Genomic DNA, 24,179 nt, shown 5'->3' with positions numbered 1-24,179 from the left:
GTTAGAGCTCATTTTATTACTTCTCGTCAAATCACATTAATCATGGAACGGAAACACACAGCAACAGAACGTACCAGCGTGACTTCAAACACTTTGTTACAGGAAACGTTCGAAATGTCCTCCGTTAGCGAGGATACATCCACCCTCCGTCGCATGGAATCCCTGATGCGCTGATGCAGCCCTGGAGAATGGCGTATTGTATCATAGGCCGTCCACAATACGAGCACGAAGAGTCTCTACATTTGGTACCAGGGTTGCGTAGACAAGAGCTTTCAAATGCCCCCATATATGAAAGTCAAGAGGGTTGAGGTCAGGCGAGCGTGGAGGCCATGGAATTGGTCCACCTCTACCAATCCATCAGTCACCAAATCTGTTGTTGAGAAGCGTACGAACACTTCGACTGAAATGTGCAGGAGCTCCATCGTGCATGAACCACATGTTGTGTCGTACTTGTAAAGGCACATGTTCTAGCAGCACAGGTAGAGTATCCCGTATGAAATCATGGCGGTGAATTGAGGAAGTACAGTACATACTGACGAAACTAAAATGAGCTCTAACATGGAAATTAAGCGTTTCCGGACACATTTCCACATAACATCTATTCTTTATTTGTGTGTGAGGAATGTTTCCTGAAAGTTTGGCCGTACCTTTTTGTAACACCCTGTATTTTGCAATGCATGCCATCAAACTATTTCAGGACAGCGGAAATTAAAATATCCTGTAGTGCCTCTCCAGTTCCCAGTCAGTCAGTTTGACATCCTGTCCCTCTAAAAACTAAAAAAATAAAAATAAACGCATTTAATACTGGATGGGATTATTTGTAACCGGGAGAACAAGAACTCTTCATAAAATCTGGACTTTTTATTGCCTATTAGCTAATAACTTGCCCTTCTGTGTGACATAAAATTAAATATAGGATACCCAAAACCAGTAAAGACAAGAGACAGGCAAGACAGTACACATTTCTTCAATCCTTAGGTACTAGCGATTTCTCTCTCTAATCTTGCTGCAGCTTTACATGGCATGCTTTCCTTTCTGGGAAAGAACTATTACCTCATCAAAGTTCGTCAATCATTTTGCTACATGAAAAATCGAAATGTCGTCAAATAATACTGAAAAAGCTGTTAATACAAGTAGTATCCAAGACTGGTGTGGTTTTTCGATCTGATAATGTCTATTTTGTCACTGTGTGTTAAAAAGAAATAAAAAATAAAATAAAATAAATAGGCCTTTCTAATATTCCAGCAATTGTAACGCGCACAAAAAAAAAAAAAAAAAAGCGAAACTGTTTTGGCAAATAATGATCATTTTTATAGTGTGACAATATAATTCACGAAGTACCAATATGAAATACCTATTTGGCCTACTACAATCAAAAAGCTTTACATTTCATTCATGCGCTCCAATTTCTAATGAACGAGACTGAAAAGTAGTAGAATGAAATTTTTGTATAAACTTGGAATCATCATATTCTTTCATAATTTGTGTGATGTCCCTGTTTATTCCCCTTCCTCGTTCTAACAAACAACCTTGTCATCAATAATTCTGTGACTATTCCTACCACTGTCAAAATTCATTCTCTGGTTAACTTTACTAACCCTGCCACAATCACCGGTTTAGTTATCCAGCAATTATTCTCTGGTTAGTCGTTATTATGTGTTAGTATAATGCGTTTTCCGCACTACTCCCAGAATGGAACTTCAGCGGCTGCTAGCCGGGGACTATGACTGGCCCTGTCTAGTGTAGCGATCTGGCCAAAGATTTTGTCAGACTTTCACTTTCTTCAATACATTGAAAAGATAGTACATAATCTTTCTTACCTGTTATTCCTGTCAGTCATTTATTTCCAGTCTGGTAGTGTGAATCAATGGATTTCACTAGTAATTATAACAACAGTGAACACCTGCAAACCGAATCAACCACATAAACAAGCAGCAGTTGGCATTCACCAGTTCGGCCGTATTCCACTCAGCTAGTATAGCCCCATACCGTTTTGTCTGCAGTAAAGTTCATTTCTAGATGCAATGAGGATTTCCCTGGCAAAGACATCACGTACAGTATGCACGCTTTGAAAAATCAACTTATAATTCATTCAAAAATCAACTTAGAACGTGTTCAAAAATGTCCAAAAACCAGCAGGGGTGCTTTTCAAAATCGAATGAATAATCGATAGACCGACGTGCGCTGGATGCTAGGTGCTTTGTGAAACAAGGCTTTTTTCCTCAAGAATATAAATTTGTCCCCTCCCCATGAAACTTCCGCCCGGTTCAGATACCCGGTTTTGCAGCCCCCCCACTAGATCCAAGCCTGCTGCGCACGTGTGAATCTGGCAGCTTGGGTGCGCCAGTAAAATTTTCCCGGGTATCCCATGTGGGTGGTTGCTCCTACTGCTGCTTACACAGCCAACAGCCACATTTCTGTAGCCAGAAGTGGGAGAAGATATACTCATACGGGACTCAACTGCGCGTGTGCATGAGCCCGCTCATAACTGCTTAAATGAATCTAATGTAAACAGTTGTGACGTCACGCTCATCAGAGGCAATTCGTTGTTATGAAGCATTGCATAGTCTTCCTAAAGCCTTTGACACATTTTGCTGTTGGCAGACGCTTGTACGTGCACTATGTTATTTTATATGGGTACGTGCACTATGTTATTTTATATGGTGCATTTCCTTTGCAAATTAAGTTTTATTTTCGTTTTTTTCTCTCGTTCATTTTTTAATATTGCAGTATCATTCTGCAGTAGTGGGATACAGTAATATCCTTAGTTAGAGTATCGGTTCTTACCAGTCAAAATTTAACTGAAAACTAAAACAACAAAAAATTCCTGGAGTTCCAAAAAAATTCCTGGGTTTTTCCCGGTTTTCTCCTGGATGAAAAAGTCCTGGGTTTTTCCCAGATCTCCCGGTTGTCCCGGGTCATATACACCCTAAATCAAGGATGTATCTTTGTTGTTCGCCAAACCATGGGCTTTCAAGATATGTGCTGCAATCATATCAATTATGAGGTACATTCTGTAATAAGGTTTCTTGTGGGGCCGGGAACATAAAGCTAGTGGTGTAAGCCAATGGTGCCATAAAGCTAGTGGTGTAAGCCAATGGTGCCATATGTTCCACAATTGGAAAACCAATGTCTATGATGAAGAGAAATGTGGTCAACTGAGTATCGTGAATGCAGATCCAATTCATGTGGTTGATGAAACAGTTAGAGAAAACTGCAGAGTCATCTCCCAGCTTTGTTTTTCTTTTTCTCTCATTGCTCATAATCTTCTGTACAAAGTAATTACTGAAGATTTGAGCTACTGGAAATTTAACACCAAGTGGGTGCCTAAACTCTTTCTGAAGAACAAAAGGTCCAGCATATGGCAGTAGCATTGTCATTTCTTGTATGTTACAAAAGAGAAAGTGAAACTTTTCTCTACCAGAATGTGACAGGAAATGAGATGTAGATACATGAAAGCAGAAACAATAAGGTCCAGGCCATACAGGATCAACAAAGTGCTGTCAAACACTTTCCAGCAGCAAACTCGTGGCAATTGTCTTCTGGGACAGAAAAGGAATTTTGCTTGTAGAGTTCTTGGAGAGAAATGTTGCAATTAACAATGAATGTTACTTTAACACACTAACGAAGTTGAGAAGGGCCATTTGCTACAAAAGTCAAAGCACATTGAGCTCTGGAATGATTCTCCTGTTAAATTATGGCCATCTGCATCAGCACAACATACTTTTACAAAACTGTGCAACTTCAAATGGGCAGTACTGGATCACCCTCCCTACAGTCCTGATTTGGCACCTAGCACATATTGTCTTTTCATGTATATGAAGTGGCTTGACTCAAAGTGCATTTGCAAGTGAGTAATTTCACAGTACTGTAAACAAAATTTTGTAACGCCATTAACATTAAAAAAAAAAAAAAAAAAAAAAAAAAAAAAAAAAAAAAAATTGGAAGTTACTTTATGAACAGCCCTCTTACTGCTTCAAATATGTATGCATCAAAAAAGGCAAGTATAGCATGTAAAACATTTCTGTTATTTTTCAAAACAGTGCCATCACTACAAATATCTATCTTATTCTTCCACTTTTATAGTATCATCTTTCTTCATCATTGTTTCACAGATGGTTTGCTTTCAGATTTCCTGCTGAACTTCTGCAAGCATTTTGCTCAGATTTACTAACAATTTCTAGTAGCTTTACAAAGACAGAATTTTAAATTGGCTTTTTGAATATACATGTGGCGTAATTCAATAGTAACATGTGAAATACTGACATTTCTATACCCTTTCAAAAGAATTGACTACTTTTGGAAAATTCAGCAAGAGACATGTACAAGATTATAAATAATTAATACACTAACCTTGTGCACAAAGGACTACCTCTGGCAAATGATCAAGTGCAGATACAACAATCTCTGGCTGAGGGCTGTCGAGGCAACGGAAATATGCAGGAAGAAGACTGGCGCAAGTCGATTGCTGTGGAGAGTGCCGCAATTGTCGTGTTAGCAATACATGTGCCAGAGATCTAACTCCTGATGATGGAGACAGCAGGAGAGCTGCTACTGCATCTCCAAATGTGTCCAAAAGAGCTGGTTTGCGAGCTGACAAGTGATCCAAGTCCTGAAGGGCTTGCATTACATCTAAAACATAAACGTAATTTTTCTTATTGACAAAATAATACCAAATTATTGTAACTGAAAAAATAAATCTTATTTACTGTTGGCTACAAAAGATAAATATAAGACCGAACAAATATGAAACATAAAGATACATTTCAAATAGGACAGTAAGACAGTCTTTTTATATTTATTGTTGTAATCAAATATTGTCATAATCACAAACACAAGATAAACCAAAGAGATCTGAATACTTTAAAATTGGTTTCAGATACATTATCTCCAAATACAAAGATCATTTTTATTCACAAATGTGTGTGTGTGTGTGTGTGTGTGTGTGTGTGTGTGTGTGTGTTTTAGAGTGAATAGAAATTGATCCTTTTCATGATACTGTTGACATTTCAATGGTATTTAGGTATTTACTTCATCTGTATAGGAGTAATCACAATGCTGATGACAAGGAATCTTTTTATTCTTATACTGATTAAGTCAGATATGTATATACGGTTCTCTTTATGCTAGTCACTACATACTGACACATTTCATATTGAGCTATCACTTGAAAATGGTACACAAGGTCAACTCACACGTATGGAACAAATAAATCTAAGAACAGCTTAGTCATCAAGTGGCAGCATAACAAACACATCAAAGAAGGTTGTAATTAGGCAAGCTTTCAGAAACAGTGGCTCCTCCTTCATGCAGAAGGGTTGAAGGAAAAGGAAGTGGGGTGAAGGAAAAGGACTGGAAAGGTCTAGGAAAGGCGCAGATTTCAGGAAAGTCACCCAGAACCACACACTAGGGCAGACTTACTGGACGGGGTGGGAAGGAAGGACTGGTTGTTGGGGACTGCACCAAACGAAGTTTGAGACTGTCAAAACTCAATTGTTTTCGTTGTTACAACTAAGTTTAGGTAATACATGTTGTTTCTGGAATAATACTGGACTAAATTAAATAGAAAACAATCATAGAGAAACCCTGGAAAAACATCAGTTTTGTCAGTGAAGCTCAATATACCACATAATGATATTTTCTACATGACTTGTCTGAATTTACAGCTAATATAAACTACAACAATCTGGGCCAGGAATGTGCCTACCTTCTCCTTGAAGTTTGCGGAGTGTAGCAAGAAGTGGTCCCCAGTTAGGTGTTGCTTCTGCAGGTGGAGGTGGTGCACCAACAGCTAAAACTATTTCGCCACAATCATCATCTCCAGATCGTGGGCGGCCTATACTAGAAATCAGCGAGCGCAGGCTGCTCAGATTGTTGTGTGACACCTGTAGGTCTCTAAAAATAAAAGTGGTAAATACATAAGAGCTTTCACAGACATTTACATACAAAATTGAAGATAGGAAGATAGAGAATTGTAAGTATCTTTCATGTATACCAAGATAAGCAGATTAGATTTCAACAGAGATCCAATGAAGAAATGAAAGTAAAAAAAAAGGAAGGAAAATTGAGGCTTGATGTCGTGTCAATGAAAATGTCGTTAGAAATGGAGTTCAAGCTCAGATTTCGAAACGATGGGAAAGAGGAAATCAGCTGTGCCCCTTCAAAGAAACCAATCTGGCATTTGCCTGAAGCAATTTAGGAAAAGCACAGAAAACCTAAACCTGTACTACTGGATGGTGACTTTAACTAGTATCTTCAGCAATGCAAGTCTATTGTCTTGTTATTAAGCATGTTTCTCCATAGAGAGAGTCATTTGAAGCATTTCTGATCATCATAGGAAGTAGACAGGCTAAAACAGGATAGTATTGGAATTAAAACCACATGTAATCATTACAATTGAGACCTTCTTGGTGTGCTATCTCATTCACACTCTCAGAGTGTCCATGAGAGAAGTCCCACGTTTAAATCTATCAGCACATTTCCATGATCCCTCAGAAACAATTTCTTGTTGAATGAAAATTTCCTCTCTGTTTTAAACTATGATGTAGAGAATCATCTAATCACTGCATGTAATTCTTATCTGTAAAGAGCCACTGTAGTCAAGCAGCACTTAGAAATGAAAACTGTTGAGTACTGATAAATGCTAATTTGCAACACAACAAAATATCTGACCTGCTATTGTTATGTGTTTGCTTATCTTAAGCAATTTTCATCCATACATGACAAGCAACAAGTTACAAATTTTTTGTCAGTTGTTTGTGTGTACACATACTCACATGAGTGTGCTGACATGCTTCTGCAAATACTTCAGGGCACGATGAGCATCATGGGAGATGAAATTTTGAAGCAGTGCCACAAATCTATTCAAAAGTGCAACCAAGTCTTTCATGTGACCATGGTACTGAAAAAATAAATAGATAAAATAAATTAGGTGCTAGAAGTTTCGCAAATAATACAGGGTGATTCAAAAAGAATACCACAACTTTAGGAATTTAAAACTCTGCAACAACAAAAGGCAGAGCTAAGCACTATCTGTCGGCGAATTAAGGGAGCTATAAAGCTTCATTTAGTTGTACATTTGTTCGCTTGAGGCGCTGTTGACTAGGTGTCAGCGTCAGTTGATGCTAAGATGGCGACCGCTCAACAGAAAGCTTTTTGTGTTATTGAGTACGGCAGAAGTGAATCGACGACAGTTGTTCAGCGTGCATTTCGAACGAAGTATGGTGTTAAACCTCCTGGTGTATTAAACGTTGGTATAAACAGTTTACAGAGAATGGGTGTTTGTGCAAAGGAAAAAGTTCTGGACGGCCGAGAACGAGTGATGAAAATGTAGCACGCATCCAGCAAGCATTTGTTCGCAGCCCAGGAAAATCGACTCGCAGAGCTAGCAGAGAGCTGCAAATTCCACAATCAACTGTATGGAGAGTCCTACGAAAAAGGTTAGTTATGAAACCTGAACGTCAACTACCCGAGGCGATGGATCGGCCGCCAGGCAGCCCGTGACAGAGCACTTCATCACTGGCCTCCAAGAAGCCCTGATCTTACTCCCTGCGATTTTTTCTTATGGGGGTATGTTAAGGATATGGTGTTTCGGCCACCTCTCCCAGCCACCATTGATGATTTGAAACGAGAAATAACAGCAGCTATCCAAACTGTTACGCCTGATATGCTACAGAGAGTGTGGAACGAGTTGGAGTATCGGGTTGATATTGCTCGAGTGTCTGGAGGGGGCCATACTGAACATCTCTGAACTTGTTTTTGAGTGAAAAAAAAAAACCTTTTTAAATACTCTTTGTAATGATGTATAACAGAAGGTTATATTATGTTTCTTTCATTAAATACACATTTTTAAAGTTGTGGTATTCTTTTTGAATCACCCTGTATTACTAATAAAGGTAAAAAAACATGGCATAACTTCAAAATATGACCTAGAATTTATCATATTTAACTAATAAAGATTAATTCTCATTTTCCAGCACTGAATAACAACAATACGGAAAGGCTAGACTACTATCCCTCACATACTAGAAATATTTAACCTTTCGAACAAAATTTCCTTCATTCTAACTTCTGCTCTTAAATGTTCACTTCCTGCTTCATTAGATACTATGTTTTATTCTTTAGATCATAATAATATCGTAGTCATATTCTAAAAGATTTGTTCTGGTCAGTGCATAACACAAAAAATAGATACTGATCTCTGACCCTGAAATTTTTAGATGAATACACTTGTTCCACTGCGGAAAATTCTATGGATGAGTGACGCTCTTTTTTTCACAGTATCTCTCCCACATTTTTAGCACACAGGTTTAACCTGTCCGTAATGTACATACTGCATTAAAGTGATGCTACTGCTCACCTGCCGCCTCATGATAGTGACATGAAGGCAACAAAGTTGAATACTTAACAGCACTTAAATTTGTAAAATGTTCTTACAGAATTTCAAACGATCATTACTGTTACATTTCCTATCTTAATGTCCAGTTAAGGGCATAAAAAGATATCAGAATGATGATATTGATGGAAGTAAAGTTGTGAGGAAGGATTGCAAGTCATGATTTGGTAGACTCGTGGAGAAATTGCCCAGTTCAAGCTCCAGTCCAGCACTCAGTTTTAATCCATGAGGAATAACGGCAATAGAAATTCCTGGATGGAACAGACATAAAATAAGTGAAAGGCAACAGCAGACTGCCATGTGACACTTAAGAGAGACATAACAGAAAACAGTATCCACACTGGCTTTCGTGCTCGTACCCTTTTTCTAGCAAAAATCACACAGAAACACAAAGAAAAACAGGGTGTATACGGGGACAAGGAAAAAAAATTCCCGGATTATTCCCGGATTTCTCCCGGATATCCCGTTTAAAAAATATGCTTTTTCCCGAGCGAAAATACACTTTTTCTGTGCTAAGTGACAGTAGGTTTTCCGTAGATTTTCCCTCGGAACTGTAAAACTTATCAATCCTTTGAATGGTTAACGTTTAATACAATCGCGCAGAACTTCCCGGAAAAAAAAGAAAAGACGGGGCAGAGAAGTTTTGGAGAGACTATTAATTAAAAAGAGAGAGAGAGAGAGAGAAGTTTTGGAAAGACCTTTGATTTGCAGCAACATATACGCTGCATATTTTCGTATTACGAAAGTATAAATTCGAATTGCACCAAACACAGCGCGTTAGTTTCCGGAAGGTTGAAACCGAGGTTGCGATGTCCTTTTGTAATCAAGTCATATCTCAAGCCACGAGATCTCGTCAGCCGATGGCAGCAGCTATTCAGAGCATAGGACACGTGTTATAGTCAGCCAATAGCAAGATCACTGGTTACATAGCGCGAACACGCAAGAGGAAAAGTTAACGGTTTACATTAATGTACACAGTACCGTATACCTACAAGAAAAGCTAACCTTTCACATATAATTTTGGTCTCTAAGATTAACACGCTACAACAGAAGCTAAGTTTTCACATGTAATATTGATTTTTTTTTTTTTTTTTTTGCGTGTGTTATACTTTAAGATACATCGCACAAATGTGCCAGTAAATTTAAAATTCTGACATAAATGTCTCGGCTCGAAATTCTTGTAAGTGGCTGGTCCTCAAACTGTTGTTTCGAATGCTCTGTGATTTAGATATCCATCCCACTTTCTCACACGTAACATAATTCATCTTGCGTAAAAAGAAATTTACTTTGAAAGTAACGCTTTTCTAACTACCGTTCGCAATACTATCCGGAGACTGTTAGAAATAGGTTCGATTTACCAGTTGCCAGAGAGCGCCAGAAAAACAGGCATTATTGTGCGTGTGCAACTGTATTGGTGTAGGAAGCCCGCATGTTCGTGTGAATTAAGCTTGTCAGTGTGGTTTTTAGGATGTAAATTTTCTTGGCGTACCAGTACTCTGCGATCTCATTTTTGGTTCTTTATTATGGCATAATGCCATATATGGCAGAAGATGATAACGTGCACTTGAAATTAGCTTCGCTTGGAACTAGGCAATACTGTAGAATGAAACACTTCGTTTCAAATAAAATGACTGCCTCAGCGGAAAGATTAATAAAGCCAAATTTCTTTAGCAAACTTGCAAAATTAACTTCACTGTTCTGCAAGGCGATTAATGCTTGACTGCTACAAACTTCGAAATAAAATAAAATCAGAAAACTGAAATTAATAATATATTTTTGCCCTCCGTAATTATGTGAATGTATTTTAATTCACTTGATAACTTCCGGCCACAGAAATCCGTTTTGTTTTCATTTTATGTGGGAGCTGTACACGAAGAGAAGCAGCGAAATCACTTAACGTAAACACGGGTCACGTGGAGAACCCCCTCCCCACTACAATCTGTGCAAGCGTGAATCTGGCAGCTAGGGCGCGGGAGAAAAATTTTTCTCGTTTGCATCTGGCTGCTTGCTGCTACTACCGATACAGCTAACAGCCAAACTTCAAGTAGCGGGAGGAAGGTACTTACACGCGAGTCAAATGCGCAAGCGCAACAGACCGCTGGCAATTGGTCAAAGGAGCCTTACGTGAACAGTTGTGACGTCATGCTCATAGCAAGCCGTTTATTGTTACGAAGAATTAGTCTGCGCCCTACGGCCTTTGACATATTTTTGCTATTCGCAGACGCTTGTGCGTGCACGGTGTTTTGTTGTTGTAAATTGCACATTTCCTTTGCCACTAAAGTTTTATTTTTTTCCCTCTCGTGTATATTTTCTTGCTGCAGTATCATTCTCCAGTAGCAGGATACAATAACATTCTTTGCTAGAGAATCAATTCTGCAGTCAAATATACAAAAATTTAACTTAAAGCTAAAACAATGAAAATTTCCCGGAATTCCGAAAAATTCCCGGGTTTTTCCCGGTTTTCTCCCGGATGAAAAAATTCCCGGGTTTTTCCCGGATTTCCCGGTTGTCCCGGGTCGTAGACACCCTGAAAAAGAGCAGTAACGTAAAAGCTAATGTGAATACTTTTTCTGTAATGTGGGTCTATGCAACACATACTAGTCGATTATAGGTGACTGGTTTACCTTTCGCTTCTTTTACATATTAATCTGCCAGGAAGTTTCATATCAGCACATATTTCATTGCAGATTGAAAAATTCATTCTGGAATTCATATATAGTTCATACATGTTCTGTAAGAGGTGCCACATCTGCAGCAGATTGAAACTTTTTTGTACATTATCTGGAAGCAACACTACCACAGCTCTTGTTTACTTATGTCAACTTTCCATACTTTTTGATTAATACCAAACCTTAGCCCAACCAAACACGAACACCACCACATATAACATAGTTACAGTTACCGTATTTACTTGAATCTAAGCCGCTTTTTTTTTTTTTTTTTTCCAGTTTTTGTAATCCAAAAAACCGCCTGTGGCTTAGAATCGAGTGCAAAGTAAGCGGAAGTTCTGAAAAATGTTGGTAGGTGCCGCCACAACTAATGTCTGCCGTCTAATATATGTAGCGCTACACAGGCATGCTTTGCAGGCAAAAAGGTAAATACTGGCATCATAACCTCTGCGTCAGTAAACAAATTAAAAAAAAGGTGGAAGACGAGCTTTTTTCTCCATCCCGAATTTCGACCACTGCATTTTCATACATTATCCAACGAAGTAAATACAAATTCCGTATTGTTCATCTTCGAATGTAGAAGAATTTCAATGTACTATTAAAATCCGACTGGCAAGACTGTTTGGGATGTTTGTCTGTCAATATGGCTAACTTTACATTCTGAATTTTTTCCTACCTGTGAGAGAGATGGTTGCTAATAGGAACTTTTATGAATTGTGAATCACATGCAGTATTCTCTTCACCATAAGAATAATACGAACGTAAACATTTTGCCATGTATTCTTTCGAGTTTGCTGCTATCTCATTTAAATCCTGTCTGCCTAATAAACTACGAAACTAAGAGTGAGACAACAGCAAACGCGGAAGAATATACATATCATGTCATGTTTATATTCGTATTATTCTTATGCCGAATAGTGATACAGTCAGAAATGAAACACGGCAACTGACTAGATTTTTAAACCTAAGATGACTCTAATTTCTGTGCAGAATGTAATGTACTAAAGAGACGTCTGCAAAGATTTTCAAACGGAGAAAAATTTTCGATAAACTCTCGTTTAGAACATCATCTATCACACGCAGTCTATTATTTGGTTATTGTTTATCATTATCAAAGAAAGCAGCAGTGTAAGTAACAACAAATAGCAGTCTCTTGCCACTGTTTCGCTAATGAGATGAGTCCTCTCTTTTCTTTTAATTGTAAGCGGCGGTAGCGCGCACAAAAGCAAGTCATGCCGCGAGCGGCGACATGCCGTAAACGCTCATTATCAGAATGCGACAAACAATGCATGACACAGTACAATAATGAATTTTCAGCTTAGAGTGACGTAAAAACCTATACCAAAGAGAACGGCACTTATCAGATCAAAGAAAAATAAGCAATCACTTTAAACCAGACGAAGCGCGTGAAAAAGGAAGGGTAGCCGTATAAATACGGACAGAGCACCTGACGCATAGCAATGCCTACCTGGTAAAGCGTAACTGCTAAGCTTATGACTCGAACCGAACTACTGTAGCTGTATCGTCATAAATTTGACCTAAATTGTGTCTCATATTACAATGGACCAACTTTGTTTCGATTTGGAGGTGCGGTCTAAAACTTTTCTCTCCCTTTGAATTTCGAGTCTCAAATTTCAGGTGTGGCTTAGATTCGGGAAATTTTCTTTTCCTTGATTTTGAGTCTCATTTTTCAGGCGCGGCTTAGATTCGAGTAAATACGGTAGGCTGGTAGTGTTGGGAGTCCAAGCTCTAGCAGGATGAACTACTCCAATTTTTAAAAGGCTTCTATCACTTTAGAAATAGGGAGTACAGGGGCAAGAAAGTTAAAACTTCAAAGCCAATGCCTTAAAGTATTATTTTATGTCAATTAACCCTTTTTTTCTTCTTCCAAGAACAACATTTCATTAACCCATCTGCACTTGATTTTTTGGAACAGTTGTCATAAGAATATAATTATGTTTATCCCTTTTTTCATACACATATAGTTATTTACAAAACTTAAAAAGTACACTTGTTCTGGGGACTTTTAACACTGTCATCATTCACACACAATTCCACTGTTTATAGCACACCGTGAACCTGTTTCTCATTTTTCATAAATATTCACACATAGTGTGTACTGTGAAATGTTTCTCCACATGAAGGGCAACTTTACACATGTTACATTCAAAACAGGTGTCCCCATGATGCCCTCAATCATAACAAACTTTGCACCTTCTAGAGAGAGCAATTTTCTTCTGAACCAGCATTATTTTCACTGGACAATGTCCCCATCTTCTGGCTTGAAGCCTTAGTGGGTTGCTTGGCTTGGTCATCCTTTACAAGTGTAGACAGAGTTACATTCTTCAAGAGTTGCTCAGCCACAACTTTGTTGCAATCATCCTCTTGGGTGCTTGATAAAGAGTGTGTTAAATTACACTTGCATTCAGCAATGTTATGTCAAGGAGATATGTTTCTATCGTCTCATACCCCTTGACATATCTTCTCATAAGTGGATATGAGGACAGATGCTGGTTGTTCCTTGGCTCTAGTCAATAAAACAATTAGATTTTAGCTTTGTTTTTCCATGTTTATGTACCTCCATATGCTCTGGTCTGTCCTGAAGTGTTGATAAGAGCTGAACATTTTTCTTATCACTTCATTTCACTTCAATAATAATGTTCAATGATGTGAATGTTAGTTCCCCCATCCTCAGGTTCATTCCACTGGACATGGGTGATATATTTTTTTCTGATTGGTCTTACAGTTATGACAGCATGAGTTCTCCTGCCTAACAGTTTTCTGAACAAGTTGAGAGAGCTGTACAAGTTTCGAGTTAAATAGTTCTCCACTCCCCAAACAAAGTCTTGCACAACCTTTTCACTTGCTGGAGATTTAACAGCCATATCACCACTTTTACGCTCTTCACCAGTACATATTTTCTGATTGTAGCAATACTCATTCTCTGAAGAGCACAGTTTATGTATCTTTACGCCAAATCTGGCTCTGAAGCATTACACTGAACATATGAAAGTCTGTGTTTAACTTCACCAGGCTTTCATCAGTGTCAGAAATATATGCTCCATCAAATTTGTTAAATGGTTTATCATGTTGTGTTTCTGGTGAATCAGTAACAAAGTGCAGAAACCAGGAGATAGCCTTGAATCTTCTCGGTGGCACTGCTTCAGCACACACCGGAGTCTCATTTTTCTTTTTGACCAGAAGTCTTGTACAAGAGGTTTTCATGTCTGCGCCTGGGGACACACAGAGAAAAGTGTGTCTTCAGTGCATCAACCATAGAATGACTGCATCTATTTCAGATGTCACAGTGCAATTACTAGTTTTAAGATTATTAGCTACATTGTCCGGGTCCAATAAATTGCTTATGGATGGTCTGCAGCATGCTTTGGTGTCGCAATGGCACATTTCTTGAGTCACGATGCTCTGTAGCATATTTCCAGTTTCTCTGCCATCCAAATGCTACTGTTTTCATCATTCTACAATTTATAGCTTGCACTGTCATACTTTGCAGCACCATACTCTAAACATTAGAATCACTTTCTTCCACATTCTCACAGCTTCTGCTTTGTATGGGTCAGGCATATTGTCATTTGTTGAGCTCACAAAACACAGACTAAATGTATTTAAGCTCAAATTAATGTCTCAGTTTCACAAACATACAATTAGTGCCATCTAATGATATGACTGCAGAACTATTACAGAAAGCAGATGAGCCACATGTTGCATCTACAGTGCTGTGAAGCTGTACACGCCATTGCACCGCAATGCATGGCACTGCTATGGCGGCTGTACCTCTCATTCTATGCAAATGGATCAAGGGAAAATAGCAACACATTTATATCATGAAAATGCAAAAGGTAGGTGCAATTACCATTGTTAACATGGAAGGCTTGAAGGATCAAGAAAGGATTTTGTAACCCTGTGAAGACATTAACTCTGGGAACATAAAGCTAAGGTTACACTTTATAAGATCTTGTACGCAAGAACAAATAATCAGGCAACAGAGTATGGCACTACTGTGTTCTTCTTTTCTTACTATAAATATCCGTTTCCAAAATTATACTACCCACTGAATAAAGTATAAAAAGATTCATAAATATAAAAGTACACCTTAAAGAGGGCGAAGTATGACATTAATATATCTTCCAGTCCACGGGCATGCTCAGGCTTGAAAAGGTGGGGCTGCAGAAGCTCAAGTAAACCTAAAACCTGAGTGAACAAGTTGAGATGATTTCGAGAACGGAAAACTGGAAACTCAAGATGGACACGTCCACACAGTGCAGCTGCAAGCATTGGCAATTGTCTGGAAAGAAAGAGAAAAACACATTAAAAATTAACTTTAATCAGCAATTAGATATTTCTGAGCCAACTGAAAGTCTTATTGTTTTATGCTCTGCCAATTATACCAGAGTACCAAACAAAGCAGGGTTGTTTAATCTTGTCACATCTGAATAACATTGGATATATAAGGTGCAGCAGAAATAAGATGACTCCCATAGTTCGAAATGCAATAAAAGATCTAATCAAGCAAGAAACATAAAAATAGCCCCTGATTCATTCTCCTGTCCTGCAGACAAAGGCTCCACCACTGCTTTACATAAAAGGTGTCAGACTCAAAAACTGACATGGGCCAAATAAACAAGGTTTAAGTTTGGATGGGCTAAAAGAACTTCCAATTCAGTTTTCAGAGAAACACATATTTATCTGGAAAAATATAATACAAAGAACAAAACAACACCACCACCACCACCACCACCACCACCACCACCACCACCACCAACAACAACAACAACAACAAATTACTTCCTTTCATAATTGAAAATAGCTGCTCACGTCGGCAAGTCTGTATACGGATACAGTTTCACATGCAAATTTTTGAGTATTTTCAAACCTGGCAAATATTTATAAAATTCATATTTATAAAATTCAGGTACACCAACTTCACTAAGTTTTTCCCTTCAAATCTGAATCGCACTGCATCTCAATTCCCTACATCTGCATTTGATTAGGTACCAGTTCTATATCTATCATACTGATCAAAGAGAACAAAGAGCCTGACTGCAGCACCCTCTGAAGGGAGGCACCTATGAAACACCCAAATGAAATCTCCTATACTCTTTTGGTCTATCATGTGGTAGTTCTGTATCAAACTATCCGCTGCTAGTTGGGTTTCGTGCACCTGCGCATAAGGTGATACGATATTTACATACTATTATATTGAAAGGACAGGCTGCATTAAGGGCCACAGGCTTCCCTGCGAACTACAAGTTTGACATCTTTGTTCTGCATGCTCCCCAAAATCCATAAACCCAACAATCCTGGAACCCCCAATGTAGCTGCTTACTCTGCTCCCACTGAAAGAATCTCTGCTCTTGTCAACCAAGCCCTCCAACCAACTACCTATAGCCTAGCCTCATATCAAAGACAGTCACTTCCTTTGCTGACACTACTACCCCATCCCATTACAACTGGAATCCCTTCTGGTTACTGTTGACTCCACCTCCCACACATCAACATCCCTCATGCTCATGGTCTTTCTTTTATCGAACAGTAGTTCTCCCAACGTCCTTCTGACTCCAAACCCACCACCTTATTCCTTATACACCTATCCCATGACATCCTCATTAAGATATCTTCATGACCTGGAACCAGGGCTATGACATCCTATACTCATTTCTCCACAAACTCAACACTTTCTCTGCCACCCAATTCACGTGATCCTCCTCAGTCCAACGTGTCACCCTTCTGAATTTTGACCTCCACCTCTGATGGTTCCATTCAACCTCTGTCCATATCAAGTGCACTACCCACAAACAATATCTGCATTTTGACAGCTGTCACCCACTTAAAAAAAACCATCACCTGCAGTGATGAGAATTCCCTTGCCCAGTATGCCAAAGGTCTCTCAAAAGCCTTCGTACAGGCACTACACCAAACCTAGTCAGAAAACAGATTTCCTGCATCAAAACCGGTGGTAGGCAGAAAACATCTTCCGAGATTGTCCTAAATGCTTTCTCCGAAAATTATTTCGAGCAGTTAGTGCCGATGCTGCTGTTACCGACGACTGTGCCACTAAAGCGGAGTTATTGAACGCAGTTTTCCAAAATTCCTTCACCAGGGAAGAAGAATTGAATATTCCGAATTTGAAACACGAACAGCTGCTAGCATGAGTTTCTTAGAAGTAGATACCTTAGAGGTTGCGAAGCAACTCAAATCGCTTGATACGGGCAAGTCTTGAGGTCCAGATTGTATACCGATTAGGTTCCTTTCAGATTACGCTGATACAATAGCTCCCTACTTAGCAATCATATACAACCGCTTGCTCACCGATAGATCTGTAGCTGCAGATTGGAAAATTGCGCAGGTCGCACCAGTGTTTAAGAAGGGTAGTAGGAGTAATCCATCGAACTACAGACCTATATCATTGACGTCGGTTTGCAGTAGGGTTTTGGAGCATATACTGTATTCAAACATTATGAATCACCTCGAAGGTAACGATCTATTGATACATAATCAGCATGGTTTCAGAAAACATCGTTCTCGTGCAACGCAGCTAGCTCTTTATTCGCACAAAGTAACGGCCGCTATCGACAGGGGATCTCAAGTTGATTACGTATTTCTAGATTTCCAGAAAGCTTTTGACACCGTTCCTCACAAGCGACTTCTACTCAAGCTGCGGGCCTATGGGGTATCGTCCAAGTTGTGCGACTGGATTCGTGATTTCCTGTCAGAAAGGTCGCAGTTCGTAGTAATAGAAGGCAAATCATCGAGTAAAACTGAAGTGATATCAGATGTTCCCCAGGGAAGCGTCCTGGGACCTCTGCTGTTCCTGATCTATATAAATGACCTGGGTGACAATCTGAGCAGTTCTCTTAGGTTGTTCGCAGATGATTCTGTAATTTACCGTCTAGTAAGATCATCCGAAGACCAGTGTCAGTTGCAAAGCGATTTAGAAAAGATTGCTGTATGGTGTGGCAGGTGGCAGTTGACGCTAAATAACGAAAAGTGTGAGGTAATCCACATGAGTTCCAAAAGAAATCCGTTGGAATTCGATTACTCGATAAATAGTACAATTGTCAAGGCTGTCAATTCAACTAAGTACCTGGGTTTTAAAAATACGAACAACTTCAGTTGGAAAGACCACATAGATAATATTGTGGGGAAGGCGAGCCAAAGGTTGCCTTTCATTGGCAGGACACTTAGAAGATGCAAAAAGTCCACTAATGAGACAGCTTACACTACACTCGTTCGTCCTCTATTAGAATATTGCTGCGCGGTGTGGGATCCTTACCAGGTGGGATTGACGGAGGACATCGAAAGAGTGCAAAAAAGGGCAGCTCGTTTTGTATTATCACATAATAGGGGAGAGAGTGTGGCAGATATGATATGCAAGTTGGGATGGGAGTCATTAAAGCAAAGACTTTTTCGTTGCGGCGAGATCTATTTACGAAATTTCAGTCACCAACTTTCTCTTCTGAATGCAAAAATATTATGTTGAGCCCAACCTACATAGGTTGGAATGATCATCAAAATAAAATAAGAGAAATCAGAGCTCGAACAGAAAGGTTTAGGTGTTCGTTTTTCCCACGGGAGTGGAATGGTAGGGAGATAGTATGACTGTGGTTCAATGAACCCTCTGCCAAGCACTTAAATGTGAATTGCAGAGTAATCATGTAGATGTAGATGTAGATATCCTCAGAGACTCCTAATCATCCCACCACCACCACCACCACCACCAAGAATCATCACCCAATATCACTCCAAACTAGAGTAACTGAACTGTGCCATTCTCCAGGGCTCTGACTGTCATCATGTCGAGAAACGAGGGATATCCTACTCACAACTCTTACCATCCCTCCTAAAGTGTTACTCCTCCAGCCACCCTCTACCTATACAATGTCCTGGACCAGCTCCCTTGCCACAAGGGTTATAACCTGCAGAAGACCCCGGTCAAAAAGACCTGCCCGATACTCCCATCCGATACATCCCACTGCAGTCATGTCACTGATTTATCCTCTCCTATCCCACCAGAGGCAGAGCCACTAGTGCACCTGTGAAAGCAACTGTGTCATATACTAGCTCTGCTGCAATTTCTGCACAGTCCTTTTTTTTTATAAGTCCTCCAGTAAGCTGTCCACCAGAATGAACGGTCATTGTCAGACTGTGGCCACAAACAGAGTCGACCACACAGTGGCTGAACATGCTGTTATGCACAACATGCTCAAGTTTAATGGCTGCCCCACAACCAATGCCATCTGCATCCTTTTCACAATCTGTGCCATCTGGATCCTTCTCTCTAGCACCAGTTTTTCTTAACTACACAGATGGGAGTCATCCTTGCAATGCATTATTCACTCACACCATCTTTCCAACAGTCTGCCCTTCCTCTGTCCTCTCACCCCCTCCCGATCCACACCTGTAAGTTATCATCAGTGCACACTGCTTGAACTCACTGCCTCCAGTGCCTGTGTGTCGCATTCCTAGCCTGTGCACTTTCTGCCTTCCTCCAAGCCACCATTGGCCCTCCCCTCCCACTGTGTCCCTCTCGTGTGTGTGTGTGTGTGTGTGTGTGTGTGTGTGTGTGAAGGGAGGAGCTGCATCTTTCCTTTTATTCATCCTATTTTGTATGTATGAACCGTTTGTGAAATAACTCTGTAAATTATGCACCGGTGCTTTTACTTTAAATTTCACATTTATGTGAGTGTATCAACTCCTAAAACCTCATATGTAATCGCTGGACTAATTTTGTTCATCTGATATTTTTTGTACTTTGGAAGTTTTGTTATCTTTTCAGAGTTTTGTCTGTCACTATCTCACTCTTGTAAGATGCTATTCTGCTGTTCTCATTGTAAAGATTATAATGTAAATAATGGTCAAGTTTTCTTGATATATTATGAAGTTAAAGTTATTCTTTCTTTTATTCCTAGTAAAAACCATGTCACTTTTGTGTAATTTTTAATTTGTACTAAGTGTTTTCAGAGGATCACAGCTGGAGCAGAGGTGTCAACAACACGCTGTTACTGGACATTAATAACAGAACACTTTCCATGTTCAGTAATTACTTTTCGTTGCTTCTTACATTATACCTCCCTGAGACACCTGGACTGGTAATTTATTTGTATCTTGCAGGATTTTCACACAAGCTATGCAAAAAATGATTTGGTAATTTGTTTATCAACAATGACATAATTGTGCGGCCTACACCAGTTGGATGCAGGCCCCATGAACATTTAAAAGTTTTTGATGGTGGTTAATTTCCCTTATATATCGCAGTCTATGCTTCATGCTGAACTCAGTACAAAGCACTGGCTGTATTACCTCACTGAGCCATATGTACTGCGGATGACAGTACACGCAACCACCATCCAGTGACATTTACCCTTTTTTAAAATTAGTATTAAATCACTGAAATTACTGATTTTGAATCTATTTAAGGGTAGTAACTTGACAGTGCCCATTAAAGGATTCAAACCAAATCTACCAAATTTTCATTCATTTTTATGGGACTATTGGCATCTCAAAGCTTCTACTATTCAGCGAGTGATCTGCTTTACTCCTAAAGTATTTACACAAAATGGAAAATCACATCTTATTCTTATTCTTCTCCTTCTTCTTCTTCTTCTTCACCTTTTTCTACTTCTTGATGGGGTAAGCATTGTTATATAGGTTGTGAAAAATGTTAGTGGTAGTTGGTGGCCAGATGTCCCCTTCCTGGTATCACCACTCCACCTGGGACAGAATTAGTGGACTCCATCTGTTTGCATCTAGATTAAATCTTATGTTCGAGTGTGAGAATGTTTTTGAAATGTTTGCATAGGGTGTATTTGAGGTGGGACATGGTATCTGCCCAGTATTTACCAAAGTGGACGCGAGAAACCGCCTAAAAACATCATCAGGGCAGGCTGGCTCACCAGTTCTCATTATTAATCCATAAGGCAGTTCTGATCTTGGACAGACTCCCTTCCCCGTATCCTGGAACTGGTGAAATGTGCTTGGCTATCCAGGTAGGTATTTAAGAAAATCAAATAGCATGCAGTTATTTCTGATTGCGTTTAAAAGTAACATTATCCCAAAACAGCAACCATTATTGATCAACACCTCTAGTTTAATCTCTCTGTGTGGCGACTTCATTTGGCACATTCGTGTTGCTTTTTTCCATGGGATAATATAAACACCGAAGTCCATGTGCTGCCTGACTAAAGTTATGTCACATGCCAATGCCACCATCTGACTGTGGAAAAGGGCAGAGGGAGGGGGGCAGGGGGAGTGCTCACTTCACAGAAAACGTAATTAAAATATTTTCAAAAACAGAAGACTCATTGTGCAATTTTACTGTTACAATAATTGCAGTTATGGACACAAAAAGATGTTATTCCCTTATTTGTTGGGTTGTTTTGGGGAAGGAGACCAGACAGCGAGGTCATCGGTCTCATCGGATTAGGGAAGGATGGGGAAGGAATACGGCCGTGCCCTTTCAGAGGAACCATCCCAGCATTTGCCTGGAGTGGTTTAGGGAAATCACGGAAAACCTAAATCAGGATGGCCAGACGCGGGATTAAACCGTCGTCCTCCCGAATGCGAGTCCAGTTTCTAACCACTTCCCCCTTATTTGTAACACACACTTTGGCATTGTCTTTTCTCAGATAGTCGGCACAAAAACAGTTTCCTTTTTGAGTTTGGTATACTGCTGATGACAAGATCATGACAGACTACGAAGCACAGTTTTGTGTTTGCCAGGTGTGGAGGAACTAAGCCATGAAAACTGTTTGCACAGATACCATCTTACAGTAATCACTGGGGACTGAAGAATGATAGGGAAAACTGAAATTTGATCACACGGACTCTGATTTGTGCTGAATTAGAATGATTACTCCATGTAAAATGCAAGGCCCATCCCAAATAATTTAGAGTCCAAGAAAAGAGCATTGTGCATGCCCAAGTTCAGAAGAGCCAGTGTTCACAACTCTAGTGGTCTGTGGAGCTTCAGCTTGGTGTTTACATTGTTGAGAATGAAGGTTGAAGCAGAATATTAGCTTAAAGAAAAAAAGACAGGTCAGGATCAAATAAGAATAAGATAAGAAGAATCCTGTTTCTAGGTAGCAGTCAAGGGAGAGCTGTAGGTCAGCAACTTCAGGAGAAAATAGGTGCAGGGTAACAGGTCACAAGTTTTGTGAACCAAGTGCTAGCCTTAGCCAGGTGACAGAAAACACTTGGGTCACCTACGCAGGGACTTTGAGAAGGAAGATCATGTAATTATAGTTGGAGGAGCAGGAAACAGCCTGGCTATGAATCCAAGATACAGTATTAAGAGTTACCTGGATAAAATAGGAGCAGAATTGGGCCACACAAATGTGAGGTTTGTCGAGGTCTGTCAGCGCCATGATCAGCCCTCAGTAAATACTGCCGTAAGGCTTGGTAACACTGAGCTGATCAGGATGCTCCAAACACTGGCAAAATCTCACATAAGTGTTGTTCCAGTTGACGCTATTGGTAGGTGGGGATACACTATACATGGTCTGTACCTAAACAGGAAGGGGGAAGCTAAATTAAAATTAGCTTCTCTATTAGAAGATACTGCAAGGGGGAGGCCACAGTCACACAAGGGACGATCCCTGCGGTTACTGGGACCATGTACACAGTTTTTTAGGTTAAAGCCGAAGTCTGGACAGACAACAATCAAGAAAAATAGAACAGAAAATGGGATAAAGCTAAGGGTAGTATCAATTCACTTCATCAAAATATCAGGGGAATAAAAAATAAAGTGTATGAGCTGATAGTGTGTTTAGACATTCTCAAAAGTAAGAATGAGATTCATATACTTTGTCTCAACACCATGTAACTGTGGGGATGGAAAGTGTTTGAAGTTTGTGCCTGTGAACTACAGCTAGATAATGTATTGTTGATATTAACAACAGTGTACATGTCCCCATTAGGAGATTTGGAGTTATTCATAAAAAAGTTTGACTCCCTGTTATGCTGTCTGTCAGACAAAAAGAAGAAGTTACTAAACTAATCTGTAGTGATTTCAATGTAAACTTCCTAAGCAAGTCTGATAGGAAAAGTGACCTACAAGCATTATGACATATAACTTAGGATCAGTGATCAACTTCCTTAGCCGTCTAGCTCAAGGCAGTAGCATTCTGATAGATAACATATTTGTGCACCAAGAGGATGTAAAACTAACACATGCTTTTCCTGTGATACTTGGATTATCTGACCATGATGCACAATTGATTAACTTACAAAACCTGGCAGGGTGTACAGTTCAGAAACCATTACGTAAAGGTGTAAGGTTGCTCAACCTGGTATCTGTAGAGCACTTCATAGAAAGTTTAAGAAATGTTAATTGGGGAGATGTATCCAATGATCCAAATGTTAATGATAAATGCAACATATTTCTTGATAAATTTATGTCCCTTTTTTAACATTGTTGCCCAAAAAAATTACTAAATGTAACACCAAACAGTTTTCCAAGATACCTTGGACTGCTACGGGTATTAAAGTGTCTTCAGAAAAAAAGAAAACTTTGTCAAGCAGCAAGAATTAGTAAAGACCCATAAGTAATTCTACACTATAAAAATTGTTGTACCATACTGGGAAAAGTTGTCAAAAATCATGAAATATACATGTCAGAGATGAAATTAACAACTCGGGCAATAAAATCAAATCAATATGGAATGTTGTTAGAAGGGAGACAGGAAAAGTAACCACTGGGGTAGGTATTACTGCCCAGCATCAAAAGTAACAAAAGAAAAATTTGGAGTAGGAATTAAAATCCATGGAGAAGAAATAAAAACTTTAAGGTTTGCCAATGACATTGTAATTCTGTCGGAGACAGCAAAGGACCTGGAAGAGGAGTCGAACGGAATGGACAGTGTCTTCAAAGGTGGATACAAGATGATCAACAACAAAAGCAAAACGAGGATAATGAAAAGTAGCCAAATTAAATCACATGATGCTGAGGGAATCAGAATAGGAAACAAGTCACTTAGAGTAGTAAATGAGGTTTGCTATTTGGGAAGCAAAATAATTGCTGATGGCCGAAGTAGAGAGGATACAAAATGTAGACTAGCAATGCTCATTGTCTCTCGTCCAGGAGCTAAGGAGAGCTTCAA

The 24,179-nt window shown here is 39.4% G+C and overlaps 1 protein-coding gene across 5 annotated transcripts in view; it reads right to left on the bottom strand.

The window, feature by feature from the left end:
• Positions 1 to 24,179, bottom strand: part of LOC126094616 (integrator complex subunit 1) — a 301,226-nt gene that overhangs the window by 11,522 nt on the left and 265,525 nt on the right. For all 5 annotated transcript variants that reach the window (XM_049909116.1, XM_049909125.1, XM_049909100.1 and 2 more), the window contains exons 33-36: positions 15,175 to 15,367; positions 6,777 to 6,901; positions 5,708 to 5,895; positions 4,354 to 4,632 (exon numbers count right to left, since the gene is read on the bottom strand). In XM_049909116.1, coding sequence (XP_049765073.1) covers positions 4,354 to 4,632; positions 5,708 to 5,895; positions 6,777 to 6,901; positions 15,175 to 15,367 — 785 coding nt within the window. The remainder of the gene's footprint in view (positions 1 to 4,353; positions 4,633 to 5,707; positions 5,896 to 6,776; positions 6,902 to 15,174; positions 15,368 to 24,179) is intronic.

Source organism: Schistocerca cancellata, chromosome 1, assembly GCF_023864275.1.
Source record: "Schistocerca cancellata isolate TAMUIC-IGC-003103 chromosome 1, iqSchCanc2.1, whole genome shotgun sequence".
Lineage (NCBI taxonomy): Eukaryota > Metazoa > Arthropoda > Insecta > Orthoptera > Acrididae > Schistocerca > Schistocerca cancellata.
The sequence above is the reverse complement of the archived record's forward strand: the minus strand, read 5'-3'. Positions and strand labels throughout refer to the sequence as shown.